Source organism: Rhinopithecus roxellana, chromosome 10 (assembly GCF_007565055.1).
Source record: "Rhinopithecus roxellana isolate Shanxi Qingling chromosome 10, ASM756505v1, whole genome shotgun sequence".
Lineage (NCBI taxonomy): Eukaryota > Metazoa > Chordata > Mammalia > Primates > Cercopithecidae > Rhinopithecus > Rhinopithecus roxellana.
In genome coordinates this window covers 35,022,385-35,035,816 of record NC_044558.1, presented here as the reverse complement: position 1 = coordinate 35,035,816, position 13,432 = coordinate 35,022,385, and the positions used below count along the sequence as shown (strand labels likewise).

Genomic DNA, 13,432 nt, shown 5'->3' with positions numbered 1-13,432 from the left:
ATATACACACACACACACATATGTCACAAGATTATTAAGAGAGCATAGTGAGAGAATGAATTTGAAAAGGCTTGGTGCTTGTCATCTCTGCTGCCAACTGACCTAAGCTAACATGGTCTCAAATGTCAGGTTCTTTTGATAAATATTGAAGCCTCTTGCAGTTAGAGCTGAATAATGCAAAGGTTATGTTCCCCTCCCTTACAAACCCAATACCTGATAGTATGCTATTATGAAAGTAAGTCTTGGAAAAATTTTGCTAAATGTCTTAACATTCATTAGCAAACAATTACAAAAACATTCCTGCTCTCTACTCTTAGACACTCCAATGGTAAGCTCACTAAACAGACATTCTAAAGTTAAGACTAGCAGCCTTGGAGTCAAGGCAGAAAACAGGAACTCTTGTGAGGTGGACAGTTCCCTTGAACACTACACCCGCAGTAATAGAGATCTGAGGATGTCTGCTTCTTTATACTCCATTCATGCAATAGCAGGAGGATGTGTTCAATCTCCCTACAAGCCACTGTGAAAATTACTCATTTTGCCAGTGAAAATGATTCTCTAACATGCCCTGTTCTAATGAACAAACTCTCAGGTATCAATTTCCGTAACCATATCTGAAGTGTTAGCATCACCTTAGGAGTGGGGATTCCTGATGGGAGTACTTCAGCACTAATTAACTGCTTCTAGAATATGGACTATAGTTAAGTTGTACCTTGTCACATGTTTAAAACTAGTTTATACCAAATTAAAGTATCATCACACAACAATATAACAGTGATGTGTTTGCTTAATAAATATCATAGTCCCTCCCTCTTTCTGAATCCTTTATCTTGGACCATCCCCACACCCAATATATAGTCCCAATAGAATAGGTGGCTAGAGGTTTTGGAGCCTAAATGTTTATGGAATCTAATCAGAAAGTGTGAGATTATAGAAAATTCTGTATCATTTCTCCCCAAGAAATAAAAAAGCTCATCATGTATATAAATGGATATATTTAGAATAGTATAGCAAGGTTGAGATTTTTCCACATAATATAAATGATTATCTCTAGCTACACAAACTGTTGCTTTTTATAAGACACTTGAGTAAAACTTGCTGGGATAGAGGGACAGTCCATTATGCAGTATTACCCACAATACTGAAATTGTGGATATTCCTTTAGTCTTTCATCTATGCATGGGTTTATCAAGATATGTATATGTATGAATTTGTACATGATTTTAAAGATCCCATGACTCTCCAAAATAATTGCAGTTTATTTTATTACTATGAAAGATAGCATATTCTCACTGTAAAAAAATTAAATGATTCAGAGAAGAATTAAAAAGAAAGTTAAAAATATTTTAAAATGCTACCATGCAGTGATGAGCACTAAAAACCAATCTCTCTCTCTCTTAACACACATGCATAATTATCAAAGAGATCATGGTGAAGACTTGGGTTAAGAAGTGGAAAAAGTCATAGCAAAGTTCAAAGCCTTCTAAGAAATGAAGGCTTACATTTGCTGCCAGGTGAAGTTCCGGTTCTGTGGCAGACCACTTCTATGGGCTTTTGGAGCAAACATGTAGTAGGAATTGAAACGTTTTAGAGTTGTAGCTCTAAGGAGCTAACCTGGTCTGCACAATAACACAAAAATCATCTCTGTGATGGCAGACCTTCCCTTTTGCTGATTATTTTCGGGAAATTCCAGAAAAAAAAATTAAATCATTTCAATACCAAGATCACATCGCTTGTTCTTGGGAGTTGTATGTGTATAACAGGGATTATGCCAGCAACCACAAAACACCACTGAGTTTGCTTGCTCGTGGGGTCTCATTTTCCTTGTTGTTGTTTTCAACACTCAGTCTAGCTCACAGAGACCCAGAAGATGAGAAGCAGGCCTTGGACATGGTTACCACTTCAAACTGGAGAAAGGTCTCTTTGTTTATTGTCACTACAATGATCAAAAAGTTGCCTATGAGACCTAGACAAGACACTGCTTATCTCAGATTGCTATAACATAAAGACATGGTAGTGGAAATTAGGCAACCTGGACAAAATTTGAATGTATATATGAGTATTTTTAAGGTTATTTGTGTGTGTGTGGCAACAGTCATTCTGCCTTATGGTTCTGTAATGGTTTTTGTTTGGTTGGTTGGTTGGGCTTTTTTGAGATGGAGTTTCACTCTTGTTGCCTAGGCTAGAGTGCAGTGACGCAATCTCAGCTTACTGCAACCTCCGCCTCCCGGGTTCAAGCAATTCTCCTGCCTCAGCCTCGCAAGTAGCTGGGATTACAGGCATGCATCACAATGCCCGGCTAATTTTGGTATGTCTAGTAGAGACCATGTTGGTCAGGCTGGTCTTGCACTCCTGTCCTCAGGTGATCCGCCCTCCTCGGCCTCCTAAAGTGCTGGGATTACAGGCGTGAGCCACTGCACCTGAACTGTATGTTTGTTTTTAATGATGGGGTTCTCATTCTGTCACCCACACTGGATTGCAGTGACATGACTACAGCTCTTCACAGTCTCAAATTGTGGGGATCAAGCTATCCTCCCACTTCAACTTTCTGAGTAGCTGGAGCTATAGGTGTGCCTGAAATGTTTCTTTACTTTTTGTTTGCATTAGAAATATTTCCCCCTTCATTCCATTTTCCATATCTCTTAATTTTCTAAAATACAGGTGTTTTCTAAAACCAGGTCTAAACCCCACCTACAGCTAAAATCCTCCAATAACTTCCCATTACTTTGGTGATAAAATCAAAAATCATTAGCAGAATTGAGAAATCCTTCCTGATCTGACTCTTAACTTCTCTCCCCCAAGTAGCATGAAAGCATCATTTGGATTCTGAATTCCATGACACCAGGTATCAAGTTTCCTACCAGTCAGACTCAGTACTTATTTACAGACCATATTTACAGAGGGAGATAACATGGAGAGGTTCTTGCTCCATTCTTGCCATAACACCATGTCTTCAACTTCACAACTAGATATATAGTTCCTATCCTTCTAATTCCCTTCTCCTCTCCAGCCCTTTTTCACTTGATCAACACTTAGCTGATTCTACCCTCAGCAAAGGCCTCACCTGTTGTATGTAGGAGGCCAGCTCTGCCCTTTCCAGAATGGGTTAAGTATGCTCTCTTGTGTGTCCATATCTTCTTGTGCTTTCCTATACCCAGATCTCCGATAGCCCCTGTTGTAACCATCCTTGTCGTCACCATCTCACAGCTCTTACCACTGTGAGCTCCTTGGGGCCAGTGACTGTGTTTTTCTTTCTGTGTTACTAAGGTGAATATACAAGGCATGAATTTAATATTAGCTAGTTCATTTGGTCCTGCCGAACCTCTATAATTAAGGAAGCAGAAAAGGTCCCATAGCCTCATTCAGTAGGCGACTGAGGTTTTGAGAGTTTGGTATCCTGTCCAAGGTCTTACAGCTAGTTAGAAACAGAAACTAAATTCTCAACTTGAGTACTGTATTCTTTCTAGTATTATCTCTCTCAATCCCTCCCTACCTCCCTCTTTCTCTCTCTCACGCACGCACACACACACACACACACACACACACACACGCTTACATGTTTCTACCATCGTGAATGAATTCTAGGTCACATTTATGATATTAACCAGATATTCCAACCACTATGTGTTGATATGACTCTAAAAAGAAAAGGATTTCTGAAAGCATTTTGCAAAGCATTTGTAGAAGTAAGAGATATGTTTTCATTTTATCACCACAACCTCCATGAAAAATTGGAGACTATTATTCCTGGAGACTTCAGAATTTTCTTTGGAAATATCCCCCAATTCAAAAGGAAGTCTGACACAGCCTCATAAAAATCTATGTCGTAATAGGTGCTGTGTCACTGAAAACCACTGAAAAGACAGGGTAGGGTTAAGAACACAAAGTGAGCTGCACACCATATATGGAGAAACCCGTTTCTTAAAACTAGTGATGAACTCATGCTCTGTTCTGTTTTCTCAAAGCTGAAGTCGGCTAGCTTTGCAAAGCTGCGGGCTGAGCACTCAGGAAGGCAATCACACTGTCAAAAACTGGGGCGGCTCTGCACTGCAGCCTCCCAAGGCTCCATGCCAGACAAAGCATGTGTGCCACACTTGCTACAATAGCCTGGATGGTTTCTTTTGTCTCCAGTTATTCACACACAGCAAATATTTTGCCAGATATCGAAAATGAAGATTTCATCAAAGACTGCGTTCGAATCCATAACAAGTTCCGATCAGAGGTGAAACCAACAGCCAGTGATATGCTATACATGGTAAGGAAAATATCATTAATTGTGGCGTCAGTCAGTCAGAAACAGCTAATGTGTATTGACTTTGGTGTTAATGCCTTCGTAATCCTGAATGATTTTTTTTCATTGTGATTAATGTATGCAGTAAATTCACAATCTGTGATCAAAACACATCCAGTTTAGCTCTGTCTGCTCAACTGTTGTTGTAAGCAAGTGCCACAGCACATTTTACTTCTCTTTTTGAACATTTCCTGTTTTCTGATTTTCAGTGGATTTTACTTCTCTTTTTGTTATTTTCTTCCATGTTAATTTTTGTGATTTTGTTTGTTTTTGTTTTTTTGCCTCTAAATTTACTTTTTTTGTTGCTGACAAAGTACTGAGTTGCTCAGGAAGGCAGAATAGCATCTGGGGAAAGGATGGGATTTTGGTTCAGTAAGGCTTGGGATTGAATTTCAGATCAGTGGCTTTAAGCTGGTTTTTAACCTTTCTGAACTTCTTAGGATATGGGCTACTGTGGTTATGGAATAATATTGTGAAACACGGCACACACTATTTTGCCCATAATTAGCCTTCAGTGAATTGTCAGTTTTCCTCACCTAGATTCTAAATTCCATGAAACTAAATCATCACGTTTCCTACCAACCCTACTCAGTGCTTGAAGACCATAATTTATAGAGGATTCATATGCAGTGGTATTTTCTCTCCTTATCTCACCTTGTTTTCCATTAAAATTCCCACTGTACTCACCCCAGTTACATTGTAGATGAGCCCCCTGTTATTTAAAATTTGACCCCCCTATTGTTTAATGTTTATTTTTGCAGACTTGGGACCCAGCACTAGCCCAAATTGCAAAAGCATGGGCCAGAAATTGCCAGTTTTCACATAATACACAGCTGAAGCCACCCCACAAGCTACACCCAAACTTCACTTCACTGGGAGAAAACATCTGGACTGGGTCTGTGTCCCTCTTTTCTGTGTCTTCCGCCATCACAAACTGGTATGACGAAATCCAGGACTACGACTTCAAGACTCGGATATGCAAAAAAGTCTGTGGCCACTACACTCAGGTAAGTATCTGCCCTATATTTTCTAGAAACTGTCTTTTCAAGTGTGAGGAGAAAATTGTACTATGAGGTTAAGAAAATATATAGTATGCTAGTATACCTGTAAATATAAGGGAGTTACAGACTTACTTTAAAAATAATAAATAGAACAGACTCCAATAACAGAGAAAATTAGTGCTTGAAAAGTTTAGTTGTGTGAACTAAACACATAATAGGTAATATGTGAGGCCCACACACCTGGACAGGCTTTGAACAATTCCTGTAACAGCGATTCTCCCATAGGACTTTATTCCATTTGTGAGAAATCAAAGAACCTTATGAGTGAAAGGATTTTCAGGTTCCAGCTGGCATAAGTTTTAAGTGAAATTTGAGGCAGTTGTTTTGGGACTATAAAATTGGAAGAAACAAGCCTCTCAGACAGAAACATCAATAAGAACTGATGCTTCCACAATCTCTCATTCTCTCAAACGTCGACTGAAAACCTACTGTGTGCCATGCACTATGCACCACACACGGTGCTACACAAGGAGGGAGAAAAAGTCAGTCCCTGGCCAACAGAGAGGCCAACGTGTAAACTTATATGAACCATTCTGAGGGTATTCTGCCCCCAGAATCCACATTATTAGTCCCAATAGCCACATTCAGAGCCACCCATTGAGGGTTTTTTGTTTGTTTGTTTATTTTGTTTTGTTTTGTTTTTTACTCAAGCTGATTCTGGCTCCTAACCCTACTTCACATTTGCAGAGTGATGGAAACAACTCTCTAGGGAGCATCTGTCGTAATCGTCTTCAGACACTGCCTTCCTCTCCTGGCCACATTTTGTTTATTTACTGTCACTTCCTGGCCATCCTTGTCAAACCAATAACTTACGGTACTTAACCTATAATTGACTGTTTTGGGACACAAAAAATCAGTTGAAATGAGGTATGAAGGCAAAAACGTTTCTATCAGGGCAGTTACATTGAAATATTAGGTGGTTTTAAGAAGCAACATGCTGTTAGAAAAACTCTCTCACTCCAGCTCGGCCCTACAAAGCCTGTGATCTCATTCGTGCTGTTACAGATGAACCAAGTTTGGTGCAGTTACAAAAATTTAGTATTATAAGAGTAAAATGAATTTCTCCTAAATCTCTCTCATAAACCAATTTTGGTTTACGTTTACAAACAAATTTAACCAGGAAACAAGTTTCCTTGGATTACAACAAGACCTAAGGGAGAAGAAAGCTAAATCTAGATTGCCTACAAGTGGTACTTGGTACTGTTATGCATTGCATTATTTAAATACTCAGAAATAATTGTCAGTTTGAGGGTGCCTACTCTCATTTATTTATTAGTCAGTGTTTAAGCTTCTATCCTATAACAGACACTAGTGATATGTCTTAGTCTAGATTCTTGGAAAACAGTCCCTGAGACAATAGTTTATGAGCTAACATTTTATTGGGGTACAGTCTTGGAGAAGTGGAAGTGAGGAGAAATAGGGAATGAGCCAGGGAAGGAGGACAAATACAGCTGGAAATGGTCCCTGACCCTCAGGAATTGACCTTTTGGGAGAGACTTATGTGTAAATGGATTATGACAGTGTTTGGCTAGTACAATTTAGAGAAGCTGACAAAGTACCATGTGAGCAAGGAGGACAGCAACTTATCCAGCCAAAAGGAAGTGTAAAGCGTCACACAGCAGGAGACATGTGAATTGGTACTTGAAAACTGAGTGGGAGTTTTCAGATGAAAAGGAAAGGGAAGAGAATTCTCAGCAAGGTGTGGAAAGTATACAATGTGTATGAATGGGCCTGGTACTTTAGGTCAATGGCAAGTAGCTCAGCATGCCAAGTACACAGAGGTCAAAAGACTGTAAAATTGACAACAGACTCCTAAACCACGCTCAATACACAAGTTAAGACACTCCGTGTTCACCATTCCAGGAAATCAAAAGAAGAGAAAACTTGAGTTTATGTCATAAATGCCCGAGATTTCACAGATGACCCTCCCAAAATTAACTGAGCTTACTCGTGAAATTTCCCCTTACATCTAAGGGAAAAAAGGAGGGCTAATATTTTGGTCATGAGAAGATTCATTTTCTAAAACCCAGTCCCATACTTACAGATATTAAAACCCAAGCTCAGTGATCCTAACATAAGTGATCCTCTTTAAGAGACCACTACATTCTACCCCCACTTCAGAAGAGGGACACTCATCATGGGAGAATGTCCAAGAATCCCCTGGACTGGGAAGATAGAGCAGCAGCAACCACTTTTTAAATGGGCATAGTGTTTAGCTCTCTACATTGAAGACCTCATTCAATTATTACCACAAATCTATTAAGGAGATGTTAATGGTATTACCCACAGGTGAATAAACAGACTTAGGTTAATAAGTTGTTCCCCTGATGTCATTTAGCTAGTAAGAGGAAGAGTTGAGGTTCAGATATTAGATAAGTTGGAAGACTTAACTAATAAAATATGTATAAATTATCTAATAAAATACTAGTATTTAGTAGGCATTGAACAAAGGGTAGATCCCTTACATGAACTGGTTTTCCAGCAATTATAATGGAAGAAGGATCCGATAGCTAGGTGAAAGACTATCTGTTTTCATCATGGCAAGAAATCTTCCTGGGGGACTCAAAACTACTCAATTGCTGTGTTAAATTCATGCTGGACAATTACTTTAAGTAGATATTACAACCTCCTACTTATCCTCATCTTCTCTTCAAAAATCAAGCTATTTGCAGATTTTGGCTGATGATGGGAGGTTGTACAGAATAAAGAACATAGATTCAGACCCATTATCTCCTCACAAAATGTATGATATTTCATGATGTGTTCATTCAACACTTCAGCTTTATCTTCACTGGAGATAGACTGACATGAGGAAAAATGTTGGTGTATAAAATGGAAGATGATTCAAATTCGACATTCTGTTGCTGACAGTTCAGCTTTATAAAGTTTAGAAATAGTTTAAGTAGGGGGGGGAGGAGGGAGGGATTGCATTGGGGAGTTATACATGATATAAATGATGAATTGATGGGTGCTGACGAGTTGATGGGTGCAGCACACCAACATGGCATAAGTATACATATGTAACAAACCTGCACGTTATGCACATGTACCCTAGAACTTAAAGTATTAAAAAAAAAAAAAAAAAAAAAAAAAAAAAAAAGAAATAGTTTAAGTATCTGGGCAGGGTAGATTGCTTGGGTTTGACAGTGCCAGGATTTCCCACTAGATGGCACTACTGATCTTATTTTAGTTTTTCTCTTCTTGCCTCCTCCTCCTACCCTCTTGACCTCTTTACTTTTATATGCTCACAGAACCATGGAAATGTGACATGTTTCATAATTTCTGTAGTAGGTTTCATATATGTTACAGTGTTACCATACTCCTGATAATGAACCAGAAGAGCTCATACCAAGAACTGAAAGGGAAAGATGCTGGAAAGGGGTTGTGGGCCTATAAGGGAGACATCTTCCTCCCCTCTGGGTTCCCCAGGTGTAGTGCTTTTGTAAGAAAGGCTTAAAGAGTGGTTCCTGGTTCTGAAGAGCTTGCTAAAAGAGAAAGCACTCTAAAAGCATCTTGCTGAGGGCATGGACTGTCTTCACAGTATTTCATGGCCAGGCAGAATTAGGTTCCAATCTTTTACCTACAAAAGTAAGAGCAATAACACTTATTTATTGAGTTGTTATAAGGATTAAACATGATGTCACATGTAAAATGCTTAATGGTACACCTAAGTTCTCAAAAATGAGTAGCTCTTATAATTATGGGGTTTTTTTTTCTTTTCTTTTTTTTTTTTTTTTTGCTTACTATAGTAAGAAAACATACAACAGAAACCTGCCTGATTAAAAAAAAAATTAAAGTGTTAAGAATTTTTTTTTTTTTTTTTTTTTTTTTTTTGAGACGGAGTCTTACTCTGTCACCCAGGCTGGAGTGCGGTGGCCGGATCTCAGCTCACTGCAAGCTCCACCTCCCGGGATCTCGCCATTCTCCCTCCTCAGCCTCCTGAGTAGCTGGGACCACAGGCGCCCGCCACCTCGCCCGGCTAGTTTTCTGTATTTTTTAGTAGAGACGGAGTTTCACCATGTTAGCCAAGATGGTCTCGATCTCCTGACCTCGTGATCCGCCCGTCTCAGCCTCCCAAAGTGCTGGGATTATAGGCTTGAGCCACCGCGCCCAGCCGCAAGAATTTTTAAGCATAAGAAACTTAGTGGTAAGGGAATGACACAAAAACATTTGCTGAGTGCTTGCTATGTTCCAGAAGCTCATTTAAAACTTCAAAATAGGCCTATGGAGTTGGTATTATTATTATCCTCATTTAATAGATAAGGAACCTAAGACCAAGGTCACACTGTAAGTGGCAAAGCTAGAATATGAACTCAAGCCTAGTGGCTCCAAAGCCCACAAATTTAACCAAAAACCAGAGTGCCCATGAAGCTTTTAAAAAGAGACCGACTTGGAAAGATAGATAAACTGTGCTACATCCATGTAATAAATATTACTCAGCAATAAAAAGCAGTGACTACAAATGAATACAACAAATGCTTATACTAAGTGGAAGAAGCCAGATCCAAAAAGCTATATTTAGACTGATTCCATTCGTTTAACATTCTGGAAAAGGCAAAACTGCAGAAACAGATTAATGATTGCTGGGGTCTGGGAGTTGGGGTTGACCACAAAGGGGCTCAAGGGAACTTTCTGGGGCAATAAAAATATTCTATATCTTGAATGTGGTAGTGGCTACACAACTGTATTCTTTTGTCAAAATTCATAGAAATGTACACCTAAAAATCATAAATGTTATTGTATATTATACCCTAATAAACCTGACTTTAAAAAAAAAAAGAGGCCAACTAAAGCACACCAAATGAATGGTAACTAACATTCGCACACTTCTGAGGAAAAAGTATTAAAATGGGGAAGGGATCCAAAGATTAAGAATACTTTTGATATAACAATGCTACAAAAGAAAGTGCTCAAAGACCAAAGGATAAAAATATAAAATGAGTCAAGGTGATAGTAAAGGAATAAAGACAACACTGAACACAGCATGCATGGGAATCACCTCAGGAACTTGTTAAAATGCAGACTCCAAAAGCAACTCCAGTGACTGGCATTCAGTAGGTCTCAGATGGGCCCAAGATCATTTTAAACAAAGCACCCTAGGTAAAATCACTTTGAGATATATGAATAAAATTAAGAAATTTTAAAAATAAAATAAGACTGATTAGAAAGTAGAAGTTTAAGGATCAAACCTGAGGATTAACAGCCCTCATAAAGCTGGGCTTTCTCAGTGAGACAGAGGCCTTAAGCTGATTCATTGCCTGTTCAGGCTGGAGTTTCCTACAGGGGGTTCCTGGGGATAAAGAAATGTTTCTAGGGAAACACCGCTTTTAGATCATGGAGTAGGGAAGTACACTCTCCCTTGCCAAAGGAGGGTACCCTCTCCAGTTGCCAAACCAAGGAGAAGGCAGCCCACACTCTGCCCAGTATCTCCCTAGTCATGTCCCTACCTCTACCACACCTTTAAATCTTGGAGAAGCTGAGACTCCAACCTCAGCTCCCCTCTTGCCTCACTTCCTACTCTCCCTCCAGGTGTTATGGGAAAGGGGTCGGGATCCAAACCCCAAGAGAGGGTTCTTGAATCTCAGGCAAGAAAAATCAGGGTGAGTCCGTAAAGTGAAGGCAAGTTTATTAAAAAAGTAAAGGAATAAAAGAATGGCTACTCCATAGACAGAGCAGCGCGGAGGGCTGCTGGTTGCCCATTTTTATGGTTATTTCTTGATCATATGCTAAACAAGCAGTAGATTATTCATGCCCTCCCTTTTTAGACCACAGGGTAACTTCCTGATGTTGCCACGGCATTTGTAAACTGTCATGGTGGGAGTGTAGCAGCGAGGACACCAGAGGTCACTCATCGCCATCTTGGTTTTAGTGGGTTTTAGCTGGCTTCCTTACTGCAATCTGTTTTATCAGCAAGGTCTTTGATCTGTATCTTGTGCTGACCTCCTATCTCCCCTGTGACTTAGAATGCCTAACCATCTGGGAACGCAGGCCCGTAGGTCTCAGCCTCATTTTACCCAGCCCCTATTCAAGACAGAGTTGTTAGGACCCGGCGTGGTGGCTCACGCCTATAATCCCAGCATTCTGGGAGGCCAAGACGGGCAGATCACCTGAGGTCAGGAGTTTGAGATCAGCCTGACCAACATGGTGAAACCCCATCTCTACTAAAAAAAAAACAAAATTAGCCAGGCATGGTGGCACATCCCTGTAATCCCAGCTACTTGGGAGCCTGAGGCAGGAGAATCGCTTGAACCTGGGAGGCGGAGGTGGTGATGAGCCGAGATCGCACCATTGCACTCCAGCCTGGGCAACTAGAGAGAAACTCCGTCTCAAAAACAAAACAAAACAAACAAACAAACAAACAAAAAAAAAAAAAAAAAAAAAAAAAAAAAAAACACACCACCAAGATGGAATTGCTCTAGTTCCAACACCTGATACAGGGAGCGAATTTCATTTATTTTTAAAGTAAACTCTTCGTTTTCTGTAGCCACGCTGGCTTTGCTTTCAGTTTTGTCAATGGGTCAGCCCCACCCTAGGTTCACACAGGATGCTGCCCTCTGCTGGAGGACTCCAGACCAGCTCATCCCAGCTCTAGCTCCACCTCATTTCTTCAGAGTAAGGCACCGTGCCACATTTGTCCTTAGCATCTTTCACTTCCTATTCACAGTGGTTAAACCCTCGCCTGATGAATTTCATGACTGCTTTTTTTCTAAGTTTTGTGAACGTACCCACTGGTTCTAGCTCATTCATTTTTGTGTCCGCTGTATTTAGCACAGTTCTTATGACAAAATTGTTCAAAAACTTGAGTATAAAATAATTTAAAATGTAATTGGGTACTGCTGTAAAAAGGAGTGCATTTAATTGCTGGCTGTATCCACCTTTAAGCACTCTTCTTTAGGCTTTTGTGACACCAAACACTCTTGGTCAAGATGGGCTATATAATTTAATTTGTGGAGCCCATTGCAAAATGAAAATGTGGAATCTTTTGTTCAGAAAGCAAGGGGAAAGCACCACTAAAGGTGCTAAACTATGTGACAGCACTGACCTAAACCAAGCATGGGGCTCTTTTGAGTGCTGGATCCCAGGTAACAGTACAGGTCTCTCTGTTCTTGGTTTCCCTCCTACATCACTGACCACTCCTTTTCAGTCTGTTTTGCAGGCTGGTTTTGTGTTTGCTCTCATTATCCCAGACTCTCATTTACTTGATCTATTATATTTGCCTGTGTGATTTAATCTTGCCCCATGTTTTCCAGATTTACATCTCTAGCCTTACCCTGTCCTCTGGACTGCAGCCACCAAGTCAATCTTCACTTGATGTCTATTAGGCATCTCAAAGTCAACAAGTTCTGAACAAAACCCCTGCTCATGCTCCCACCTACCCTCCTCCTTCCCTAGTTTTCTCCATCTCAGTAAATGTTTCTCAGGCCCCAAACCAAAACTTTATCTCTTCCCCTTTTACCCTACACTCAAAAGCAAATCCTTTTAGCTTTACCTCTAAGCTGAGCCATGAACCTGATTCATTCTCGGGAACTCCACTGGCATCACCTATGTGTGAGTCACTATCTTTTCATTCTTGTACCATTGAAACAGCTTCCAAAATTACCTCTTTCCTGTTTCCCTTGCTCTTCTCAGTCTGTTCACTTCGTAACCACCAAAGTGATCTAAAACACGAAAAAGTACATAGCACTTACAAGAATCTCCGCGATCGGTTTCTCTGCCTTTGACCTCATTGCTTACAACTCTCCCCAACTCATCAGATCTTGGCTTCACTTGCTTTCTTCATGCCATTTTATAATGCCAAGCAAATTCCATCTCAGGGCCTTTCTCCCTGGTGTTCCCTCTGCTTGGAATGCTCTTCCTCCATTGTTTAAGTTTCCCGAATGTGTGTCCTGAGTGCTGCATCCTCATCATCCAAGTCTCAGTTTAAATGCATCCTCTTCAGAGATGTCTTCCCTGAACAACCAAGTTAAATCAGCACCACCTCACCAGCAATCACTCTCTATTGCATTACCCTGTTTTATTTCTTCATTGTACAGTCAAAAATTATCTTATCGTTTATTTCATACACTTCCTCCCCTTTGAT

The 13,432-nt window shown here is 40.1% G+C and overlaps 1 protein-coding gene across 1 annotated transcript in view; it reads left to right on the top strand.

The window, feature by feature from the left end:
- Nucleotides 1–3,881: 3,881 nt before the first annotated feature.
- GLIPR1 (GLI pathogenesis related 1) overlaps nucleotides 3,882–13,432 on the top strand; it is a 22,139-nt gene continuing 12,588 nt past the window's right edge. The window contains exons 1-2 of the mRNA XM_010362646.2: nucleotides 3,882–4,255; nucleotides 5,053–5,298. Coding sequence (XP_010360948.1) covers nucleotides 4,082–4,255; nucleotides 5,053–5,298 — 420 coding nt within the window. The 5' untranslated portion in view covers nucleotides 3,882–4,081. The remainder of the gene's footprint in view (nucleotides 4,256–5,052; nucleotides 5,299–13,432) is intronic.